Source organism: Rhinichthys klamathensis, unplaced genomic scaffold, assembly GCF_029890125.1.
Source record: "Rhinichthys klamathensis goyatoka isolate OS25496 unplaced genomic scaffold, OSU_Roscu_1.1 h1tg000176l_1, whole genome shotgun sequence".
Lineage (NCBI taxonomy): Eukaryota > Metazoa > Chordata > Actinopteri > Cypriniformes > Leuciscidae > Rhinichthys > Rhinichthys klamathensis.
The window spans coordinates 8029357-8054779 of NW_026606705.1; the positions used below are offsets into that span (position 1 = coordinate 8029357).

The 25423-nt window shown below is 43.9% G+C and overlaps 1 protein-coding gene across 3 annotated transcripts in view; it reads right to left on the reverse strand.

Annotated features, from left to right (window-relative positions):
• tmem19 (transmembrane protein 19) overlaps positions 1 to 25423 on the reverse strand; it is a 100397-nt gene that overhangs the window by 6163 nt on the left and 68811 nt on the right. For all 3 annotated transcript variants that reach the window (XM_056260368.1, XM_056260370.1, XM_056260369.1), the window contains exon 6: positions 2892 to 3101. In XM_056260368.1, the coding sequence (XP_056116343.1) occupies positions 2892 to 3101 (210 nt within the window). The remainder of the gene's footprint in view (positions 1 to 2891; positions 3102 to 25423) is intronic.

The window sequence follows — 25423 nt, forward strand, 5'->3', positions numbered from 1 at the left end:
CCTCGAGTAAGGGCAGCCTCTGCGTGGTCCGGTCCCAAGCAGCGGGCGCAAATGATGTGACGATCCCCGTCCTGAAGAGGGGCTCGACACGAGGCGCAGGGAGGCATTTGAAACAACGCCTTGTTAAATTTGCTCTTTTAGAAAAGTGTCGCGGGGGCGAACACTGAAAGCTTTTGAAAAAGGATATAGATGATGCGCGCCGGATGGCTTAGCAGAAGGGCGATCGAAGGCGGCTGAAGGCGCCGGCGTCCTCGAAGCAGTCCTGCTGTAGGCTTGTCGACGGCGGCGGCGAAAAGACTCCAACAAATCCGGAGGATCCAGCGAAGAGAAGGTTCTTTGCTGAAGGAGATTAAATCTAAAGAACTCAGACGACGGGGCGCCCAATATATAGCCCTTGGCCACGCCCATCTTGGCGGGCTCTGACGCGCGTGGGCGCGAAGCGCGCTCATTGGAAGCGGGTTCAGAGTCGCCCCGTCATTGGTTCGTGCAAGTTGCCGCAGCACAGCCAATGATCGAGCTGCCTCGCTCATTGCTGTATGCTGTGCAGCTGCAATGCGTCTTACATAAAGACTTCAATATTTCTCGAGAAAAGGAGTTTTCCCATAGCGTAAGCTATTACGCAATAGGAGGAACCTCTCGAAAGGGAACTGCTTTACAAATTTTCATATTTCCAAATATTTTTGTTCATTATAACATGCAAAGTTATTATAATGCAACAACAGGTGGACAGCATTGTTTGCAGATTTGGAGTTAGGAGCATATTCAAAACTGTTATCAACACCTTCATTTTTATTATTAAAGTCCCCCTATTTTGTTTTGTTTTTGGGATATCATCTTTTATGTCGTGTGTAATATAGCTGGTTGTGAATGTAAAAGGTCTGCAAAGTTTCTTAGATCAAAGTGCATGATAAATGGACTTCTTGTCTCACAAAAAAAGGAATCGATTTTGAACAGCCTGAAATGAGTCGTCAGTAATTCAGTTCCTGCATGAACCTACTTACCGGTAGGTTTGTAACAAATTTGCACAATACGAGCCTATGGTCATCATTGGCTGCCTGCAAACAACATCTACTTTGACCTGCTCTCAACACTGTAGTTGTAGGTCTGAAAGAGTTTGGTTCATCATGTTGTCGACAAGAAGCTGTTTTCTGCGTTGTGACAGCAAATTCACTTTGCATGCACTTCAAAAAGGATGAGGATTCTGGCTCGAATTAATACAATAAAACCAACACTGTAGTTACTGTTCGTATTAGATATGGGAATCGGATTCAGATATGGAAATATTTTGTTTTCCGATGCGCTGTAAGCGGTAGACCAATCAGAATAGACTGGGCCTTCTGACCAATCCAATTTTATTTTGCACTATTAAAGGGATAGTTCACCCCAAAATGAAAATTCTGTCAGTAATTACTCACCCTCATTTTGTTCCAACCCTGTAAGACTTTCGTTCATCTTCGGAACACAAATTTAGATATTTTTGATTAAATCTGAGAGCTGGATCACTCCTCCATAGGCTTCTAAGGGATTGAAACTTGCCGGCCCAGAAAAGTTAAAGACATCGTTAAAATAGTCCAAGTGACTACAGTGGCTCAACCAAGTTTCAATCCCTTAGAAGCCTATAGAGGAGTGATCCAGCTCTCAGATTTAATCAGAAATATCTAAATTTGTGTTCCGAAGATGAACGAAAGTCTTACGGGGTTGGAACAACATGAGGGTGAGTAATTAGTGACAGAATTTTCATTTTGGGGTGAACTAACCCTTTAACATAACTTCTGTCCTTTCCTCCCATAGACAGTATAAGAAGTGGACAGAGCCATCTCATTGGAACTCAGTTGAGACAGTTGAAGCCCATTTTTGGCGATATTTGAGCACTTCCGTTCCTGACGCGCAGACTCAAACCGACTCAAACTAAGCTTGATGGCGTGAGCAACCTGTCTGACAGACATTAGTCTTCTAGTAGCTGTGCGTGAAAATTGCCAACGTTAATCTTGCAGAGACAAGGAACTTGAGCAAAGAGTTCTTTGGCGTGAGTGAGCAGGAGTAAGTATTCCGTTGCTTTTATGGACTCATTATCTACGGGCTTCTCCCTTGACGGGACGTCCCCCCGATTGCCTGCGAGCTTCTCCTCCTGTCTGTACGGTACTTTCTGTACAGCGCGACAGAGAGTCGAGTGGTTATGACGCAATCGTTAGCCTATTTTTACTAAATCGGTTTCTACGGGGCCATAATGTAACATAGAAGGTAATGGAGCCCTTTATACATTGTCGTGTTTCTTTAGAAATAAATAATGGACAAATGGAGTCTTTAAACGCCTCAGATGTAAAGTTATTCGCTGTCAAAGTGACGCCAAAATGAATGGGAGTCAATGGAAATGCTAACGCAAGTGAAGTTCTGCTACAACATGGCGGCACCCGGCCGGCTTCAACTTCCGGTCGATGGATTACCCCCTTGTTTCCTCCCTACTAGGCTTCTAGGAGATGAGGAGGCTTTTTCTTATGGTGAGACGATTTGAGAGTGCATCTGTAGCGACATCTGCAGGATAGGAGGTTTGTTACAAATAAAGTGACAATTTTAGTCAGCCACATAGATTAAAAGATTGATCTTGGGATTTTAAAAATCCATAATGGATCAGAAAATCTTTATTTTTACCCAGTTCATCATCACCATGAGCCTACTAAAACGTGATTCCCATTCAGTGCTCAGTAACTTGGCATGCCCAGGTAGAGTAAAAGGAGGGTAGAAGTTTCTATTGCATAACAAGTAAATTACCACTGTTAGTATGACTGGTACAGGAAACCTGGAATAATATTGAGTATTTGATTTTATTTACCTTATAATATTTCTATTGATTTACCTCATTTTGATTTTATAATATTAATCAGCCAGTTTACCTGAATACTGCACGGTTGCACCGAGGAATGAGTCCAGCAAAGATCCAAACAGGCCAGCTATTGCTGCATACAAGATGATAGGCCACTGAGGAACTGTTAGATGCAAATCTTTCACCAACAGGAGCTGCATGAAGAAGTACGCTACACCTACTGTGCCTCCACCCAAAACACTGGCCACTAATCCAACAGGAGTGACTCCGCCATTGGTACCTATAAACCATTTTATTTCAGTGAGGACAAAGACAATTTTCTTAAATATATATGTATATATAACTTCAATGAGGCCATAATCAGGGCTTAAAATTAACACCTGCCAAATGTAGGTGAAAATCCCCCATGGCGGGTAACAGTATACTAGCCAATTTGGAAGCTATAGTTAGTTCTGTCAATTTGCATGCCATCGCTATCGCTTTCAGAACCACTTTTGCGTGTCACTATACCCAGCAAAATTGCCCTCTGGCATCTTTATTCAAACACTGCCAGTAATCCCATGCTTTCAATGAGAAATATTTGCTGTAAATACACTGACGCAAAGGGCATGGTCATTTTATCATCGTAAAATATAATATTGTCATTGTGATATTTTGGGGCATGATTATCACTAGCATTGTTATGCGCCTAGGGAGTGAGATTAATGTTTTTTTTTTTTTTTAATGGATGTCAATAGAAAAGTGGATTCAAAGCACTGAGTTCAGTACACTGACTTTTGTGAGGAAATCGCTGATCACAGCTGATGAATTGACAGCCTGTATACTAATCTTAAACATGTTTACCGTTAAACGTTCATTTTGGAGCTACACTACCAGCTAAATTTTGGAATAATACGTTTTGTTAATGTTTTTTCTGTATTTGAAGTGTCTTATGCTCACCAAGGTTGTATTTGTTTGATTAAAAAATTACAATTTCAAATAACTTTTCTATTTTCAGGGGGTCATAAAATTCAGTTTCAGATTTTTATATCATGTTTGTTTCTTGAGGTTATTATAAGTAATGAATTTGACTACGGATCTGTGAGACTGAAGGATGACTGTCACTACGGCCTAAATAGAATGAAAACCTTCATTCTGTCTTTTCTTGACACCTTATATAAACATCTATAAAAGGAGATGCTATAAAAATAGGATGAACTTGCGGTTCGCCCTCTTACCTTGAACACCCTAGTGTTCCAAGCGCCAAAGATATGGCTCAAGATGACTCATACTAAAAGGAGGAACAGAAGAATCTGCATTATCTGAGCCTTGCTGGACAGCAGACATAAGAACTGGAGACATTGCACAGATGGTTCTATGCTCAAGCTACTTATGACACAAAGAAAAAACAAATAGATTTGCAACGCGACAACTGTTGCATCCTGTGTAGACATGGTTTCAGATTAAAAATAAATGTACAGTGGGCTCCGCAAATATTGGCACCCTTGATAAATATGAGAAAAACTGACTTAGTCTTTCATTCTTAGTCCTCTTACTCTTTCATTCAAAATATTCACAAAAATCTAACCTTTAATTAAAGTCAAATAGAAAAAAAACTGCTGGTCGGATCTTCCAGCATGACAATGATCCAAATACAAAATTTTTGTGAATATTTTGAATGAAAGACTAACAGGAGAAATTGCACAAAAAAACAAAAACAAAACAAAAAACACACAGTCAGTTTTGCTCATATAAATCACATATCAAGGGTGCCAATAATTCACAAAACAGTCCGTTGTGAAGTATCAAGAACAATTAAAACTTTATTCATCAGTCACTCAGGCGCATCATTAAAAATAAACTTCAGCCATGCATTTGTAATGCTCAGTTCTCTTACGAGAGGTTCTCTCGTATTGCGTAAGTTTAGCTACGCTACGGGAAAGATTCATCTTCTCGAGATATTGAAGCCAAAAAATTATCCTAATTTTGTATTCATTGTCAACGCAGTGCAGCAGCTAGCAGACCTAGAGCAGGCAGTCTAGCGTGCTCATTGGCTGCCCTGCAGGCAACTGCTGCAGCCTACCAGTGAGCCCGGCGTGACGTCACGCCCAATGAAGGGCGCTCGCGCCTTCATAGCCTCACAGCCCGCCAGAATGGGCGTGGCTTAGCGTATAAAAGAAGGGGCTCGTAGGCTGAATTCCCTGATTTTTCGACTCTTCAGCGAGCTCTTCGCATCGCTGGATTGAGGGAAGCCACCGTCGCCGTCGAGACAGCGAACAGCCAGCCAGGACAGCGCTGAGGAAGCCGGCCGTCTTTGCCACCTTCAGCCATCCGTGCGAGCTACGCTATCCGGCGACGTATCCTTTTTACATTGTTGTTGTATTCTCTTTTCTCTTACTCCTAAAAGAGCAGCGAGCGTCTTTTTCAAGATGCCTCGCACTTCCTGTGGACAGCCGGAACCTGTGGCCACAGCGACGCGCTCGCCGGAGAACCTCCCTCGAGCCTCGCTCTCGCCTTCCCCGCCTCTCTTCACCGACGCGCAGCTGCCGCTCACGAGCCTCACTGCCGTCGCGTCTGAGGATGAGGTTGAGGGACACGCCACAAGGGACTGCTGTTCTAACCGCGGCTAGCTTCCTTTACGTTACAAGGAAGCTACCGCGCCCCCGCAGAAGCAGTCACTCCGCCCTTTGTGGGACCGCGCAGTGATAAGCGCCGTTCCCAAAGGCAGCCGGAGCCTGTAGCCACAGCGACGCGCTCGCCGGAAAGCCTCCCTCGAGCCTCGCTTTTTTACCTTCCCCGCCTCCCTTCACCGACACGCAGCTGCCGCTCACGAGCCTCACTGCCGTCGCGTCCGAGGATGAGGTCGAGGGACACGCCACAATGGACTGCTGTTCTAACCGCGGCTAGCTTCCTTTACGTTACAAGGAAGCTGCCGCGCGCGCTCTTTGTTATCTGCTCGCGCTACTTAAGCTTACGTTGTTTCCCCCGTGGCTCAGTGGCTAAACTCTACGCTTTCGCGCCAGAGACCCGTGTTCGATCCCGGCTCTCGCAGCAGATACAATTTATGCAGCTCTCCTCTCTGAGCTCGCGACCAGCTTTCTTACATACAGAAAGCGAGCGCGCGCCCCGAGCGACACGCACACGAAAACTGTGATGACGCTCTCTCTCTTATCTGCTCGCGCCAACTAAAGCTTACGTTGTTTCCCCCGTGGCTCAGTGGCTAAACTCTAAGCTTTCGCGCCAGAGACCCATGTTCGATCCCGGCTCTCGCAGCAGATAAAATTTATGCAGCTCGCGCGACCAGCTTTCTTACGTACAGAAAGCGAGCGCGCGCCCCGAGCGCATGCGTCACCGGCGAAAGAAGGAAAGAGTGGTTTTTTGTCCCGCCGAGGCTTGACAAACCCCCTCTTTTTCTCAAACATTTTCCAGCTCCTCCTAGTTCGAGCGGCTGGTAATGTCTATACTGCAGTAGAGAGCCTGTTATAACACGCACGCCTGCAGACAATGCCGACACGCACACGAAAACTGTGATGACGCTCTCTCTCTTATCTGCTCGCGCCAACTAAAGCTTACGTTGTTTCCCCATGTGGCTCAGTGGCTAAACCTTAAGCTTTCGCGCCAGAGACCCGTGTTCGATCCTGGCTCCCGCAGCAGATACAATTTATGCGGCTCTCCTCAGCAAGCCGCCGTTTTCGGATCCGGCTCACGCCGATGGTGTTTTTTAGTGTAGAAAGGTGCCCACATCTCGGTGTTCACCCCTACACACAAGCACAACACTTCCCGTGTTATTCACAGAACAGAGCCCACTCCCTTAAAGCGGGAAACCGCTCGAGTGTTGAACGTAGGATATGTGTCCACGAGTTCGTGCCCACGCCTATTTTTCTGCCCGCTCTATCACTAAAGACTCATATCAAACTATGAGAGAGAAAGACGCGCGTGTCCCGCTGCGGCCGGACCGCCGTCAAAGTTTATTTCCCTGTCAGTCCCCTTCAAACAGGCTACTGCAGTGGTCCATTTAGCAGCCAACGAGCCGGTTCATTTACCCTCTCGCCTGCACACATACGCCGTCTTCACGGCGACCCAGAGAAATCTCAAAAGAGTATAGTGTCTGGTTATCCGGCTCACGCCGTTGGTGTCTTAAGTGTAGTGAAAGTGCCCACGCCCCAGTGTTCACCCCTACACACAAGCACAACACGTTCCGTGTCACTCACAGAGCACACTCTCATAAAGCGCAGAAAAGCCGCTCGAGTGTTGAGTGTAAGAAATGTGTCCACAGGTTTGTGCCCACTGTCTGCCCGCTCTGTAACACGGTCAATGAAGCAGGTTATGAATGTAAGTCTCGTGCCCGCCAGAGAGCGTTCACGCTTACTAACACACACTTCTCCCCGGGCGCCGCCCGCGCGTCTAAGTGTTATCACAAGGCGCAGGGCGTTAATTAGACGCTCCCCATCCTATTCGATCGGGGCGTCAAATACACTTGTAAGTCTCGTGCCCGCGCACACGCGTTCACGCTTACAGAAAGCTTCTCCGCCCAGAGCGCTGCTCGCGCGACAAAAAGTGGAAAGAGAATGTTCCCCACCCTTATGATTGGGACATCCCACATAAATCAGCCGGTTTCGGTTTTCAGCGAGCAACCATTGCCCAGAACCGAGAGCGCGCGCGCCACGCTTTCGGCTCCTGTTCAGTTTTCACAAGCCCGCGAATGGCGGCGATCTGAACCTGGAGGCCATTCGCCCCCTAGCGGCTCACGTAGCTGCATGGGAAGCTATCCCAAGGGTTTCAGAATGGGTGCTGAGCACAATAAAGCATGGCTATACACTTCAATTCATTCGCCGTCCCCCGCGCTTCCGAGCCCGGACCGCGACGATAGTGAATGCGGAAGTAGCACACCTACTTCACGCAAAAATAGCAAAGCTGCTGTGCAAAGGGGCAATAGAAAGGGTACCGCCTTCTCTGAGCGAGTCAGGCTTTTACAGCCGATATTTTCTCGTACCCAAGAAGGACGGAGCCTTCAGGCCCATCCTCGATCTGAGACATTTGAACAAGGTGCTTGCGAAAAGACCGTTCAAAATGCTTACGACCAGAAAAATCCTCGCGCACGTTCGCCCGAGGGACTGGTTTATTTCTCTAGATCTGAAGGATGCCTATTTTCAGATTCAGATAATACCCCGTCACAGGCGATTTTTGAGATTCGCCTTCGACGGTCAGGTATATCAATACACCGTCCTGCCGTTCAGCCTGTCTCTAGCACCCCGTACATTTACGAAGTGCATGGACGCGGCGCTCGCCCCCCTGAGAAGTCAGGGGCTGCGAATAATGAACTACCTGGACGATTGGCTGATATTGGCACAGTCAGAGACAGAACTGATGTCTCACAGAACAGTGCTTCTCAGTCACCTGGAAAGCTTGGGTCTCACGGTCAACTGGACCAAGAGCTCATTAACGCCCAGCCAGTCAATTTCCTTTTTAGGAATAGAACTGGACTCGGTGACTATGACGGCATGTTTATCGACGCAGCGCGCGCGCCGTGTTCGACACCTAGCCGCATCTTTACAGAAGGGCAGCTTTCTCCCTCTGAAAACATTTCAAAGGATGTTGGGCTGTATGGCGTCAGCTGCAGCGGTCCTTCAGCTGGGCCTACTGCGCATGCGCCCGCTCCAGCGCTGGTTGAATGCTCGCGCGTCTTGCCGAGCTTGGGTGTCTGGCGGCCAGAAAATCAGAGTGACTCAGACCTGCATAGCGGCTCTGCAGCCCTGGTTAGTAGCCGACTTGTACCAGCAGGGAGTGATGATGGGAACCATCTCTTACCGAAAAGCAGATCAAGAGAAGTGTTTCCACATAAACTGTCTGGAGATGTTAGCGGTCGAGAACGCACTGAAGTGCTTCCTCCCGTTCATACAGGACCAACATGTTCTTGTCCGCTCGGACAACATGTCTGTGGTATCCTATGTCAACCGTCAGGGCGGTGTCAGATCCAGGAATCTCTGCAATCTGGCGGAACGCCTCCTTATGTGGTCTCAGATGCACCTGCGTTCGCTGAGGGCGACGCACGTGCCTGGCCATTTGAACGACGGCCCAGACAAACTGTCCAGGGACAATGTTCCCCCAGGGGAATGGTCCCTGCACCCACAAACGGTCCAGAAACTGTGGCGCCTATTCGGCAGAGCGGAGGTCGACCTATTTCCGTCAAAAGACAACGCTCAATGTCCGATATTCTTTACGAAAGACGAGGACGCGCTGGCCAAGGTTTGGCCCAGCCTCCCGCTTTATGCTTTCCCTCCGGTCTCTCTGTTACCTCAAGTGTTCAAGAGAATCAGGGAAGCACGCCACTCGGTGCTCCTCATAGCCCCGCGATGGGAGAATCAGATTTGGTTCCCGGAACTGACACAGCTGTCACGCACAGCTCCGTGGCCGATCCCGGTGAGGGCAGATCTCCTCTCTCAGGCTCGGCGGCACGATCTGGCATCCCTATCCAGAGCGCTGGTCTCTGCACGCATGGTTGATCAACGGGTACTCGTTACCCTGCCAGAAGGAGTGATGAACACAATCACACAGGCTAGAGCTCCTTCCACGAGAAGGCTCTACGCGTCTAAGTGGTCGGTGTTCTCCAGATGGTGCACCGACAGAGGTCTGGACCCGCGGACATGCGGGGTGGCGCATCTGCTCACTTTCCTACAAGAGATGTTGGATAAGGGGAGGTCCCCATCCACGCTCAAAGTGTATGTGGCGGCCGTGGCAGCGTTCGCAGAGCCGACGCACGGCCAGTCATTGGGAAGACATGAGCTGGTCATCCGCTTCCTTAGAGGAGCTAGAAGGATGAACCCGCCGCGCCCCCCGTCGGTTCCTGTGTGGGATCTTTCATTGGTCCTCGAGGCCCTGGAAGCTTTTCCATTTGAACCACTGGACTCCGTGGGGTTGAAATATCTATCACTAAAAAACGTTTTTCTGATTGCACTGTCGTCAGTAAAACGTGTGGGGGACCTGCACGCGCTGTCTGTCAGCGCATCGTGTCTGGAGTTCGGGCCGAATGACTCTAAAGTCATCCTCAGACCTAGACATGGCTATGTCCCTAAAGTGATGGGCGCTCCATTCAGAGCGCAAGTCATTTCACTGTCAGCTCTGCCAGCATCTGACAGCGAAAGTGATGTGAATCTCCTCTGCCCTGTTAGGGCGCTGAGGTTTTACATTACGCGCTCCGCCTCCTTCAGGCGTTCGGAACAGCTGTTTGTTTCGTTTGGAGGGCGCACCAAGGGTCTCGCCTCCTCGAAACAGAGCCTGTCCAGATGGAAAGTGGACGCTGTAGCAGCCGCTTACGCGTCAAAAGGTCTGCAATGCCCTTTGGGTATCAGGGCTCATTCCACGAGAGGCGTTGCCTCGTCGTGGGCGTGGTCCAGTGGGATCTCTATCCATGACATATGTGTAGCGGCGGGCTGGAGCTCCCCGTCTACCTTTGTCAGGTTTTATAACCTAGAGGTTCCCGCCTTGCAGGCTAAACTTTTGTCAGTTTGAAAGGGATGTGTATTCTGCCCAGATATTCTGCTCAGATCACTCTCACATGACTCAGCTCTCCTGGTTGAGCTGCACCAGTAGGGTATGTGCCATGTGCCTATACAGACCACCGCGCTGCTCTGTATTCCCTATGTGTGCTTATATACAAGTGATGGCCCGCATGGGTGGCCACCTTATTTTTCCCACTTATTGGGCTCCCCTGAAGTTCGGGGTCTCATGGTGGATGCTTGGCGCGCACGGCGTTGACAAAGTGTTCCCGTAGCGTAAGCTAAACTTACGCAATACGAGAGAACCTCTCGTAAGAGAACGATACTCGGTTACTAACGTAACCTCGGTTCTCTCTAGAGAGGGAACGAGTATTGCATAACCGGCCGTGCTCGCGCCACGAGCGACTTCGCTTCAGTTGTCGAAAAACCAGGGAATTCAGCCTACGAGCCCCTTCTTTTATACGCTAAGCCACGCCCATTCTGGCGGGCTGTGACGCTATGAAGGCGCGAGCGCCCTTCATTGGGCGTGACGTCACGCCGGGCTCACTGGTAGGCTGCAGCAGTTGCCTGCAGGGCAGCCAATGAGCACGCTAGACTGCCTGCTCTAGGTCTGCTAGCTGCTGCACTGCGTTGACAATGAATACAAAATTAGGATAATTTTTTTTGGCTTCAATATCTCGAGAAGATGAATCTTTCCCGTAGCGTAAGCTAAACTTACGCAATACTCGTTCCCTCTCTAGAGAGAACCGAGGTTACGTTAGTAACCGAGTATCGATCTTTAGGATGGCTATGCAAAGTTTTTGGAGTGCAGAGTGCTGCATTTGACACTATTGACCACAACATTCTTTTAAATAGACTCGAAAATTATGTTGGAATTAGTGGAATTGCACTAGCATGGTTTAAATCAGTGGTTCTCAACCCTGTCCTGGCGTACCCCCAACACTGCACGTTTTCTTTGTCTCCCTAATCAAACACACCTGATTCAACTCATCAGCTCATTAACCCATGTGATAATGAGCTGATAAGTTGAATCAGGTGTCAGATTTCACATTTTCCGGTGAAAATTCTTATGTTGGTCATACTTCCAAAAAGAATAATCTGTGATTCTGAATGCCAGTATCCACATCGGTGCGGTGACTGACAGCTGCACACTCTCATCAAACATTGTGTTCATCCGCGCTGTGCCGTGTCGGGGGTGTTGAAGTACAACTCACATAAAGTTGATAATTCCGCGAATGACTGCAATTGCAGATTTCGAACAGAGATGGCGACAAAGAGGAAAAACGCCAGACTGCAGCTTTAATTCTGAAAAAACAGATTCTAATTATTGGACAAAAAACTTCCTCACGTAATAACCTAGAATACTGTCTAACACTTGATGGCTGCTCTGTTAAGTCTTCGTCGTCGGTTAAGAACCTGGGTGTGCTCTTTGATACCAATCTTTCATTTGAAAGTCACGTGTCTTATATCTGTAAAACCGCATTCTTCCATCTTAAAAATATATCTAAATTACGACATATGCTTTCAATGACAAATGCGAATGCAGTTAGTTCATGCGCTCATTGTTATGATGATAGCAGAAGAACCCAAGCGCAGACGGTATGCAAACACACAACGTTTATTATAACAGAAAACAGAGAAAACAAAACCCACGAGGGGGCAAAACAGTACAAGATAAAGTAAACGACTGACCACACTACTTTTTACAAGACTTTGACATAAAACTAAACAGGAACAAGACAGGCTTTTACAAGATCGCAACTTTTAGACAAAACAAGGTACTCACTGGGTATAGACATGGCACGTAAGGCAATGAACCGGCACAGGACAGCAAACACAAGGAGAGAAAAAAGGGAGACACTAATGACAAAGACAGGTGAAGCTGACTAGACAAGGACAGGTGAAACTGACTAGACAATGATGACGAGACGAGGATAACAAGGGGGCGGGGTAACGTAACGAGACAACACAAGCACATGGCTCAAAACACAAGACCATGTGCTTGCACACAAAACATGATTCTGTCATGATCCTGCCTCAAGACTAGAAAATCGAGGACACGAGGGCAGAATCATGACACTCATGACCTCAAGGATAGATTATTGTAATGCTCTTATGGGTGGTTGCCCTGCACGCATAATAAACAAACTACAGCTGGTTCAGACCAGAACCAGGAAGTATGACCATATTAGCCTCGTTCAGCAAACACTGCATTGGCTCCCTATTAAAACATTGCTGATTACTTAGAAAGCACTAAATGGTTTAGCCTCCCAGTACTTGAGCAAGCTCTTAACGCATTATAGTCCTTCACGTCTATTGCGATCTAATAATTCCGGCCAGTTGATAATACCTAGAATATCAAAAACGACTGCTGCTGGTAGATCATTTTCCTATTTAGCACCTAAACTTTGGAACAGTCTTCCTAACATTGTCCGGGAAGCAGACACACTCTGTCAGTTTAAATCTAGACTATAACACATCTCTTTGACCAGGCATACACATAACACATTATCAATTTTTATTATTCTGTATTATGAATTTTTAAGACCAGACAAGTCATTTGGTAAGGTCAATTTGTAAAGAACACATGCCTGCAGACATATATATTCAAACCCGCATACCTATAGACTAAACACGTAATACGCATGAGCACGCCGTCAGCGTTTTCACAGACTTGCGTTTTTGAAATTTCCGCGGAGATAACATTTTTAAAAAAATGTCAACGCTTGCACCTTGGAACCTATTTCAAGGTTTGCGTTCTCGAAACACCAGGCACTATTGTCGTGCAAACGAGCAGGCCGGAGCAAATTAAGGCTTTTCTTTTAGAATGGTGTCGTGTAAGCGGCCCCTAAGTTAATAACTAATGATCTTTGCAACGGAAGTGAATCAATAAAAACTAAATTTAGCTGGACAATAACTTTATTCTAGAGCTGCTGTAAAGACAAAACAATCTCTGTTACTGTAGGAGCCATCTTGGGGATAGTAAGGTTTTTGTCCACTGGGTGGTGCTGTGTATAATTAGATCCCCTGAGCAACAGGTGTGTGCGTTGGTGATTAGGAAGCACACAGTTTTTGACCGCACGGCAGAGTAGCTTGTAAGGTGGATTTTAGTTGTATGCGGTCTATAAGGTATGGCTTTGTGTGTATATGTGAACAAGGAAAGGCCACAGGAAGGTCGCGATCATGTTTAATAAAGCCAGTAATAAAGAGACATTTTTTATGCATCTACAACCATCTGCATGGACTCTGTTTGTACGCGTTCTAAACTTGCATACTCCTATCATCAACGGCAAGAGCACTGGAAAGCCATAACATAAAGTCAAAAACTGTCCTTCATTGGATAAAGGAGATCATCTGGAGTAGGCTAAAACTCAACACGTTTGTTTCAATGGACCGAGGGAGGCTGTGTGCTTCTGCACGTGAGGATCGTCTCGTCAATACGTCTGGATTTTACTCAGTGGATTCGTTTGGATTAGATTTCCCTCTCTTGTTGGTGTCATCATTGGATTGCCGCGCGCTCATCTGGCTGTTTAAAGGGCCGATCGTTCGACTGGATTGTAGGTACGTTGTTGCAGCATTAACATGGCCATGTGATATTGTGTGCACACATTTGCGTAATTCCAATGCATTGGTTGCCAAAGACAGACGAACATTGTTTGTGTGTTTGAATTGTATGTTTGTGCACAACTGTTTGCAAAATGGAAAATGAAATGTCTATGAATGCTATAGAGCCAGAGTCAAATCAAAACCTGTCTAAATGTTGAAAACGAGTTTGAAAGAGGGAAAAGACCTGTTAAATTAACAGCTAAGGCTTTAATGGAAAAACTTGACTCTTTGCAAAATTTAAGAAAGGCTAAGTTAAACAAGGCTCAGAAACTAATAGAGTCAATTAACAGGCAAATTGATGAAAACAGAGTATGAACCTGAGGTACGCTTGCCTTTTGAAGATTTTGTGAGGTTATGTTCAGAGGCTAAAGAAGCACGAGTCACTGTTGGTTATTTTACCTGTTGATGAAGCTGAAAAACATGAATGGTTTAAAGCCAAAATGATACCAAATGACGAGTTAATTGAACGGGTGAACAAATGGTTATCAGACACAGCAAAGGGTCAGAAAAGCTCTGAAATGGGTGAAGTATGTAGTGATGTTGGTCCTGGAGACAGCGTCTCAAACGTGTCTTACGCTACCTCCAAACGTAGTAAACGCAGCTCACACCGCAGTTCATCTATAGCAGTGTTTCCCAACCCTGTTCCTGGAGGCACACCAACACTACACATTTTCCAACTCTTCCTAATCGATCACACCTGAATCAACTCATCAGCTCGTTAGTAGAGACTCCAAGACCAGAAATATATGGGTCAGAAAAGGGAGACATCCAAAATGTGCACTGTTGGTGTGCCTCAAGGAGCAGGGTTGGGAAACACTGATCTATAGCATCTACATGCATTCAAGCGGAGGCAGAAAAGGCTGCACTTATGGCACAAGCTGCTGCGTTGAAGGCCAAGCATGCATTTGAAGCTCAGGATGAGGATTTGAGACAGAAAAAGGAACAATTGGAGTTGGATGCTCAAATAGCAGCTTCAAACGCAAAGATCGCTGTGTTGCAAAGGTCTGATAATCCAAGCAAATGTTCACGCAATTCAAGATCAAAATCAATTGGGATTAATAAAACTGATAACCTTAAGTTTGATTCTTCTCGGCCAAAGTGTTTGAATCCCGATGCAAACGAATATGTACCAGTGAATTCAAACCCAACGAATACAGCTGGAGCGGCTGATCTCTCTGTATCACCAGTTATAACAGAGAATCAAAGGAAAGGATGGAGAAAGCAACAAATATTCCACACAGCTCAACAATCTGATTTCCAATATTCTGCTCAAGTGCAACAAAGCAATATGGGAGTCGATCAGACGTCACATGCTCTTCCTCGTTATGGTGATCCACTGTTTGAAGTCTTAAAAAGACAAGAGGAGTTAACATCTTATCTCATTCAACAGCAAGGAAATCCTTGTATCTTACCAAAAAGAGAGATCCCAGTTGAAGACTAAAATTTCATCTTTGAATATAATTTCATTAATTAATATTATGTATCTGTATTATTATTCTTTATTTAGTATTCATAATAAGTTGTATTATCTTATGAAGTTTAAAATGCATGAGTAGACTATAGATTGCATGGACACATGTGTTTAAGGAACATATTTTAGACACAAGGAGGGTAGCTGGGAGGATTATGTATTCTGCTTAGAGGTATGTAATGTTCACTTAGCAGAGAGTTCCAATGATGAATATACTTCAAATGTGTACAGTTGGTATGCTCTTTGCAAGAAAATGAATGTTTCAACTGATGCAAATGTACCATTTGTATACCACTAATGTATACACTGAGAAATAGTTTCTTAATGTGGAAAGTGGATTGTACCATGTGCATATACATTTCATTTTAAGCATAAGCAATATGTTTTGTTACCTTACAAGGAAGCTGTAAGACTCTCTGTGATGTATAAAAACTCAATCTTACTGTACTACAGCAGAGAAACATGGAGGCATGACTGGGTGAGAGGAAGGAGAAACACGAAACGCATAGACCTGGCATGAATATAACATCTTCTCAGAGTTTCTCTCCTGACATATAAGAATAAAAATCTTTCTTGGCAAGATAACTGGTGTCTGGTCCCGTGAATTAAATAATAACGGGGAAAAGGCTTAATTCCAAGTCTACAATTTGGCGTCACGAACAACAGGATCGCATCTTCAGGCATTTGTCTCAATCATTCAAGGTAAGACTTTTTCTTTTTCTAAAATAATTCTAAGTCTGCCTGATGATTAGACATTGACTGAAACTGCTTAAAAGAACTGTGTTATTTAAAGTACCAGTTGTGTTGCCAATGAATATATGTCAGACAATTAAATTTGGCTTATTTAAGTTGCTCTGATCAGTAAAACCTCTAAAATATTTGAATGATGCTTGGGTAAAAGTGGATCTTTTTTAGAAAGAAGACCATATAGAATTAGCTATAAGACGGTTAAGCTAGGAAAATTTGCTTGTTTACAACTGCGACGTGGTTGGATTGTGGCGGGACTGTCTAAAACGATGGCAGAATGAACCCTAAAGCATCCAACACACAGAAGATTCGTTCTCAGAAGGAGACGAGGAAAGTGTAACAAGCAGTGATTTATAGCGGTTTAAAGTGGCGGGTCTGTGCTCTGAGTTAGTGCAGTGCAGTATATAGAAGATACGAAGAAAACCCTAAAACGTTTAAATACGCAGAGGATTGAACCCTTAGAAGAAGGGTATCAATGAAAAAAAAAGAGCTAGAATCGCGGGCATTCTGATTTTGACCATAAAACTGTTCAAATGTTTGAGGATACTGATCTGAGTTGAACTTAAAGAAAAAAGAAAAAACAAAGAAATTAATCTAAGATAAACTAGAGGAAAAAGAAAGAATAAACTTATCTGAGTTAAACTTAAAGGAAAAAGAAAAACAAAGAAATTAATCTGAGATAAACTAGGAAAAAAAGAAAGAAGAAAAAATGTATCTGAGTTGAACTAAGTAAATTAAAAAGAAAAAAGAATAGATAACTAAAATATAAGGGATAACTTGTTTTTAATCTTTCTTTAAAATTTTCTTTTCCCTGAGTTCTTATAGGGCTTAGAGAAGAGAGAGAGAGAGAAGCAGCCCCTCCCTTTGGAATTCACTCTATATACATACACACACACACACACATATACGCACACACACATAGCCCTGCTGTTCTGAGCACAGAGACACAGAGTGACAAATTCTTTGAAACATGGGAGAAAGTGTCTGTAACAGCAGAACAATATCTTCTTGGTACCTGGAAAGGAAGAGGAAGAAACAAGCTAAACTTTTGAAAAAAGGTCTGGATATCAATGCATCTATGGATGAGCAGTTAAGCTGGTTCGAGTCCCAAAAAGACAAGATCAAATCAAAAGCATTCCCAATACTGGCGGCTCATTGGATTGTGAAACAAGGTGGAATTTTTTGCGATATGAATGGTGGTCCAGTTCCACTTGCTGAAGCAATGAAGCCTCAAATTGAAGCATATACCAAATTGAACAAAATCATGTCTATTAAATGTTCAGATGAAGCAAATACAACCAGTGAAGATTTATTTGATCCAGATTGGACAAATATAATAACTGAAGCTGAAAGAAAATACTCACAACCACCAGTGAAATCCGCAACAACTGTAACGCCTCCTCCTTACAACCCAATTTATCCAACTTTGCCTGAACAATGTACAAGTTCATCTAAACCTCTGACACAGCCTCAAGCTTCGAGATCAAATGGAGGTCCAGTTGACAAAATGTATATTGCATCTGCACAAGCAGCTCCGGTAATAACAAGATCTAAAACAGTTCAGCCAAACAGAGACATGCTGCGATGTACACCAGCTCGGAATTATGATTCTGACTGGGGCGATGAGACAAAAGATGACGACATGATCACAGTTGATAAGATCGGTCCTGAATTTTCTTCACCTGCGATTAAAAGGGAAGAATCTGAAATGATGACAGAAGAAAGACCATTCACACCAGGAGAACGTCAAGCCATTCTCACAGCCTTGCCTCCTCTGAAGAGACAAGATCCAAACACAGAGTTTTGGCGAGAATTGGACTCATTAGTTGAAGCACATCAAATGACATTAAGAGATATACACACCATTGTGAAAGCTAAAATCCCAAGAGACCGATGGGAACGCTTGCCAGCATCGATAACAACAGCCCAGTGGGTAGACTTGTGGGTCGACGGCCAGGGAAGACACCTGGGTCTTTGGCAAGCATTAGATGAGTTCCGAAAAGTAATCCAAGAAATCTTGGGAAGTGGTAAAATTCCATTCACATCAGTGACATTGATTAAGCAAAAGGATGATGAATCTCCAGATGAATATGCTCTGCGTAAGTGGAATGCTTATGAAAGATGGGCCCTCTGTGCTAAGAAACAACCTGACAGAGATGATGTACAGTTCACTGACACACTTGTCGATGGTTTCAGCACAAAATACCAACATGCCTTATCACTTGGAGTCAATCCAGGTGAAACATTTGACCAAATTATGCAATGGGCTGGCCGCTTAGAGATGGCTATGAGATCAAATAAAGAAGAAGGAAACAAGCCATATCGAAGAGGAGTGGCAACAGCTCAATACAACAAGGACACAAAGAATAGGGTGATTTTCTGCAGCAACTGTGGAAAGCGTGGACACTCCAAAATAGATTGTTGGGCTAAAGGAGGTGGAGCAGAAGGTCAAGGTCCATCATTTAGACAGGTCAGTGCGAAAAACCATGAAGAAACCACTCAAGGGAAGACATGGACTGAAGCACAAGTCCGTCAGCTCATTGAGGGAATTATGCGTCCGCAATAGGAATCAGCGGCCCCCTGTATTAGTAAGAAAAGAGACAATCGCCTTTTCGTCAATGCATTAATAGGGGGCCACCCATGTGACATCCTTGTTGACACAGGAGCAGCCATTTCAATAACAGATCTGAACCTACCTACAACAGATGAAACTATGGAAGTTGAAGGAGTTGGAGGAGGTATCACAAAATTTCGCAAAAGTATTCAAGTTCCACTGCAAATACATGAAGATGAAGTCTTATGGACATCTTTCTGGGTTGGGCCGAATTCACAAGGAAGCCTTATTGGCATGGACATTCTTCCATTGTTGAACATGATCATATTCACTGACAGTCGTCAAATCGCTACAACAGCTGGGATAATACCACACGAAGACCGCACATGTAATTTAAGTTCTGTTGGTACAGCAAAACCAATCATCAGAAATTGGGGAAAAGATGGTGTGTGGGGTCTTCTGTGCAGTTTATATTCAGATGTTTGGGCTAAACACAAATTGGATTGTGGCAAATCCAACATTGACCCCGTTGTTATTGAGGGACCGATACATGCCCCTCATAAACAATACCCTATCCGACCTGAAGCAAGACAAGCCGTGGAAGAGATAGTGGCAGACTTGGAAGCTGAAGGAATCATCAGACAAACTTCATCTACCACTAATAGTCCTGTCTGGCCTGTCAGGAAATCGGATAACTCATGGAGATTAACCATTGATTACACAAGACTTAACAGTGTAACACCAAAACCGCATCCTATTGTGGCCAATCCTGCCACCATTCTGAATGATATTCCAGGAAATGCAAGAATTTTCACGGTACTAGATGTACTGTCAGCTTTCTGGTCTATACCTATTGATGAAAAATCTCAAGAGAAATTAGCCTTCACAGTAGGCGCAAAACAGTATGTTTGGAACAGACTCCCACAAGGTCTTAATCTTTCCCCTGTTGTATTTCATAGAACTTTGGATCAGTTCTTAATGGAGCAAAAAGCTGAGATTGAGAGTTCAGGAAGTGTTTGCCTCCAATATGTTGATGACTTGTTGATTGCAAGCCCAGATGAAAACAGCCATATATTTGCTCTGAATGTTGTCCTACAAGCCCTTAGGAAAGGAGGATTCAAAGTCAACCCTGACAAAGCACAGCTGGCCAAAACCAAGGTTATCTACTTGGGCCAAGAAATATCTGTCGAGGGAAGGAGAATGACAACAGAGCGTGTAGAGGCATTACGGCAACTCCCAAAACCTCTAACAGTTACAGGAATGCGGAAGGTGATGGGACTTTTCAACTATTGTCGTCAGTATATTCCTGATTTTGCCAGCATCACTAGCCCCCTCATCGACTTGTACAAGGGAGGAAAGCCTGGAGTGGAACAGATAAACTGGACACCGGAAGCTGAGGAAGCGTTTACTTCTATGAAAGAGAAACTGACTTCAGCTCCAGCCTTGGGACTTCCTGATGGACGATTGCCATTTCATTTGTGGACCAGGGTGGGAGACGAGTCCTACTCAGCAGTACTGTGTCAAAAACCAGGTGATCGATACAGGCCAGTTGGATACTTTTCCACAAAGATTCCTGTTACAATGATTGGTCAACCACGATGTATACAAGCCCTCGATGGTGCCACATGGGCAGTGGATGCTGTTGAAAATCTGATAGGAGCACAGACTATCATACTGCACACTCCACACAGCATAGTGACGTTGTTGAACAATACAAACATCAAGACCATAACTGACGCGAGGAGAGCAAAATGGGAAGCAACTTTGTTAAACAAGGATTTGAGAGTGGAAATCATCAGAGACATTTCTCTTAACCCTGCAACAATGATGCTGGAACCACATGAGGGAACACCACACGAGTGTGAAAAACAAGTTGAAGAGGAAAGTCTTGGTCCTGTTAATCCAATCGCTCTTGAAAATCCAGATAAAGAGTTATGGGTCGATGGATCCAGTTATTATGTTGATGGAAAACGACATACTGGGTGGGCTGTAGTGGAAGCTGATGGAACTGTTGTGAAGAAAGGAGCTCTTTCTGGGCAATTTTCAGCACAAGTAGCTGAGCTCATAGCACTTACGGAAGCTTTTGAACTATCGGAAGGAGATCGAGTTAACATCTATACAGATAGTCGTTATGCTTTTGGGGTGGTCCATGACTACCTAGCTCTGTGGAAAAGACGTGGACTTATCACCAGCAGTGGGAGCGAAATACAACATGCTTCCATAATTCGCCGTTTGATTACAGCATGTCACTTACCCAGAGAAGCAGCCGTGATCAAAGTAAAATCACATCAATCTGACAAGTCCAAAGAAAGTCAAGGAAACACGGCAGCAGATGCAGCGGCTAGAGAAGCAGCTCTACTTCCTCTTACTCCTGTTACCTTGGTAAAGGAAAACAGCAAAGATAATCCTGAGCTCCATCTTCTGTCATATCAAATGGAGACAGATGAAGAGAAAGAGCAATGGATAAAAGCAGGAGCGAAAGAAGATGATCAAGGTATCTGGAGAATTCCAACAGGACAAGTGGTGATGCCTATCGGAACAAGAAGAGAACTGATGCAGCTGTATCATGGAAAAGTGCATGCTGGAGCAAAAGCAATGAAAGCTCAAATCAGCGAGACTTGGTGGTGGCCACGAATGATGAGAGACATTGATGATTACTGTAGGAGATGCTTGATCTGCATGAAAGCAAATGTGGGAAAATCTGTAAAGGTGCGAATGTCACATGCACCCAGACCAACAGGTCCATGGACACATCTCCAAATCGATTTCACAGGACCTTTATCACCCAGTGGAGGGTATCAATACATACTTGTAATCATGGACAGATTTACTAGATGGGTGGAAGCATTCCCTACAAAAACTTGCACTGCTGAAGCGGCAGCACGAGTAATGGTGGAAGAAGTTTTTCCTCGCTGGGGTCTTCCATATGAACTTGATTCTGACAATGGAACTCATTTCACTGGAAAATTGATGAAGGAAGCAATGAAATTGATGGGAATTAAACAGAAATTCCACATTCCCTATAGGCCAGAAAGCTCGGGCATGGTAGAGAGAATGAATCGATCATTGAAAACCGCACTTACCAAAGCCATTCTGCAAACTGGTCAAGGTTGGCATAAGTTATTACCTGCTATTCTGTGGAACTTGAGAGCAACTCCAAACCGAGTTACAGGACTAACCCCTTTTGAACTAATGACTGGAAGAGCAATGGTTCTACCTCCTGATGCTCCGCCACCTGCGGGAACAGGAGGAGACTCTACTTTGTTCCAAGAAAAGTTACGACGCTATCTCGCAATGCTGGACAAAGCTACTAAAGACAATAACAAGAAAGTGCGAGAAGCTCAACAGCAATGGGATGAAAAACACACCACTACTGACATTCCACACATTCCCGAGTTAGGCAGTTTTGTTATGATCAAACGAATTGCTAGGAAAGGTTTAGAGCCTAGATGGGAAGGACCATACGAGATACTCCTAACTACTGACACAAGTGTTTGTCTTAAAGGGAAGGGTGTAGGAACAGACAGATGGTATCATTGGTCACAAGTTAAACCTTGCTTAGTGAATGAACAAAATGATAATGACGGCTTATGGCCTGATATTGAGCACTGTTCATCCATTAGCTTTAAAGATTGGGAACAAAGAAGTGATGTTTAATTATTTCTCTGCTTCCATTTCAGGAATCAATTCCATTGACATTGATTAGAGATGGTTGCAAGTTATTCTCGATACCCAACGACAATGGTATGCTTATTTTTAATTTTACTTGGCATTTACCAAGGAAGCCAAGCTTTATGGACTCCTCGAGTTCAGGAAATCAATCGGAATGCTACTCTGAAATCTGGCCAACATTTTAATCTACCCTTTATTTCCAAATGGGGATTATGGGATTGGGTGCCACGTAATGATAAAGATCTTGCTAAATATCGTGAGGACATCTTTGGAGGATGTAACTTTTATCATCAATGTTACAAAAGCAGAGTAATTTGGCCTGTGAAAGACGGGGGGTATTCTGGTAGTGCTCAAAGACGAGAAATTTGTTCAAAAGGACAATGTGAAGTTGTGGGGTTAGACCTCATAACGTCTACTAATGTGGAAATTAATTTCATTCTGAATCGTACTCACATGCTTACAATATGGGATTCGTTGGCCCAAGGGTGTATTTATCCCATAGTGTTGCCATGTGAAGGGTTTCTAAGGGATACTTCCTCGGGGACAACAAGATTCAAGGGAAATTATGTACGAGTATGGCATTCAGAAGATGAGAATGAATATTGTGAGACTGAACTAGAAACTGGGGAAATTGGAAGGTGTTTTTATCTTTCTGCGGAAAAGACAAACAAAGCTAAAACATGCCCAAATACAACTATTGCACCAGCTCATGGTATTTTGTTAGCAAAAGAAACCAAAACCTTGATAAATGAAGCCCACATGGTGCGGCAACGCATAAATTATAACTTGAAATCCCTTCTTACTGTTTTTGATCAGTCTTATTGTGGAAATTTCACACAAATAAGGGGTTGGTTGGAAAAAGAAGTTAAATATTATACCTCTGGAGATCCTCTGAGTAGTAAAAATCGTAAACCTCGAAGTATATGGGGAGACATAGCGGGGGTGTTTGGTTCTGTTAATTCAATTAGCAATATCGCTCAAATTAATCAACTAAGTGAGTACACTCAGTGGGTGGGAACAATGAGTGGGAAAGGACTCACTAAGGCCCTTCAAGGTACTCTACATATTATAGCAGCGGGTCAGCATCTTAATAATGCTGCAAAGGAATTGGCAGATGCATTAACAAAATCGTCTGATTTTGAGACGCATCGTGCGGCGTGTTTATTTTTAGCCCAGAATTTAAAGGATCAAATGGTAGAGGATATTCAGGTTATTCGAATGGGTCAAGTTCCTGAACGGATAGCGGAATCTTTGTTAATGGTTTTCGGTAATCAACTTAATTTGACTTCTGCTAAACATGTCCCGTTAGTTAAAATTGGCATTAATGAGAATTCGTTGTCAGGTTCTGGAACATTACCTTTGACTATGATATGGCCTCAATATGGGAAGCGCAATATTATGACAGTTAGGCGATTCCAATCAATGGGTGTTAGACAAGGAAATTCAGTAATTAGATTAGGAAGGAATGGATATTGGGCTGAAGGTGAAATGCCGATGATTTCTACTACAGACTGTTGTGTTGAGGAACATGAGTGGGTAATTTGCTCATGCTCTACAATGTTTAGTCTATCTCTTAATGGTTCTGCAGTTTGGGAAGTAGTTCCTTTAGATCAAGCCACAGGTGCATGGCAGGTGTCAGAAGCACAGTGGTGCATATTACATGATGGGAAAAGTGAAAATATGATATACGGAGGGAAGTTGTGTCCAATTCCTCCTGATCCATTTTGTCTTGAGATTCTCTATCCTCTTCACTTGGGTGGAATTCATGTTCCACATGTGCAATTGTTGCAGTTAGAGCCACAATGGTGGAATAATGATTTAGTAGAAGAAAGGAATTATGAACTCTTTGAAATGGTTAGAAGAGTTAAAAAGAGTGTTAAAGCAGCTCAAGAGGAGGGAATTCAAGCAATGGGTCATGTTATCGTAGCAAACGGAATAGCTAAATTGATGTCTGAGAGAAAATTAACACAAATTCCGGGAAATCTATCATGGTCGGAATGGATAGTTTTGACTATGGTAGGTGTTTTGCTGTTTCTATTAACAATACAACTCATCATATGTGTTACTAGAAGGAAGAGTACCAAACCTGTTAAGTTGAATATTATTAACCAAAAGGATAGAACCGAGAATGGGATATACGGAGTGAAATAGGAGATTTTACACATTCTACACTACGAAACACAACCTCACAAACAATGAACACCCGCTTACTGATTTACAACCCTAAGGGATAGGATCCTTTAACATCAACATTTATTTTTGTTTATTATTTTAGCACGGAACTGAAGGAGTTAATTACTTAACGAGTTCAGGCACGGGCAGAAGATTTATTACTTTTTCTTTTCTTAGATGATTGGGGTTCATTTTAAATGCTTACACATAGACGTTAAATTACACATAGCATGCGGGGACATAACATGGGTTGGGTTTTTCGTTTTCCTTTCTGTTTCTATTCTTCTATCCTTTGTCTATTTCTTGGTCTGCTATTTCTTCTCCTCACTATCACTTCAATAGGTTGGCCACCTGGGGATGATGGTGTGGAACTGACGGCCGTAGTTCCAGTGGAGGGAGATGAAGACTAAAATTTCATCTTTGAATATAATTTCATTAATTAATATTATGTATCTGTATTATTATTCTTTATTTAGTATTCATAATAAGTTGTATTATCTTATGAAGTTTAAAATGCATGAGTAGACTATAGATTGCATGGACACATGTGTTTAAGGAACATATTTTAGACACAAGGAGGGTAGCTGGGAGGATTATGTATTCTGCTTAGAGGTATGTAATGTTCACTTAGCAGAGAGTTCCAATGATGAATATACTTCAAATGTGTACAGTTGGTATGCTCTTTGCAAGAAAATGAATGTTTCAACTGATGCAAATGTACCATTTGTATACCACTAATGTATACACTGAGAAATAGTTTCTTAATGTGGAAAGTGGATTGTACCATGTGCATATACATTTCATTTTAAGCATAAGCAATATGTTTTGTTACCTTACAAGGAAGCTGTAAGACTCTCTGTGATGTATAAAAACTCAATCTTACTGTACTACAGCAGAGAAACATG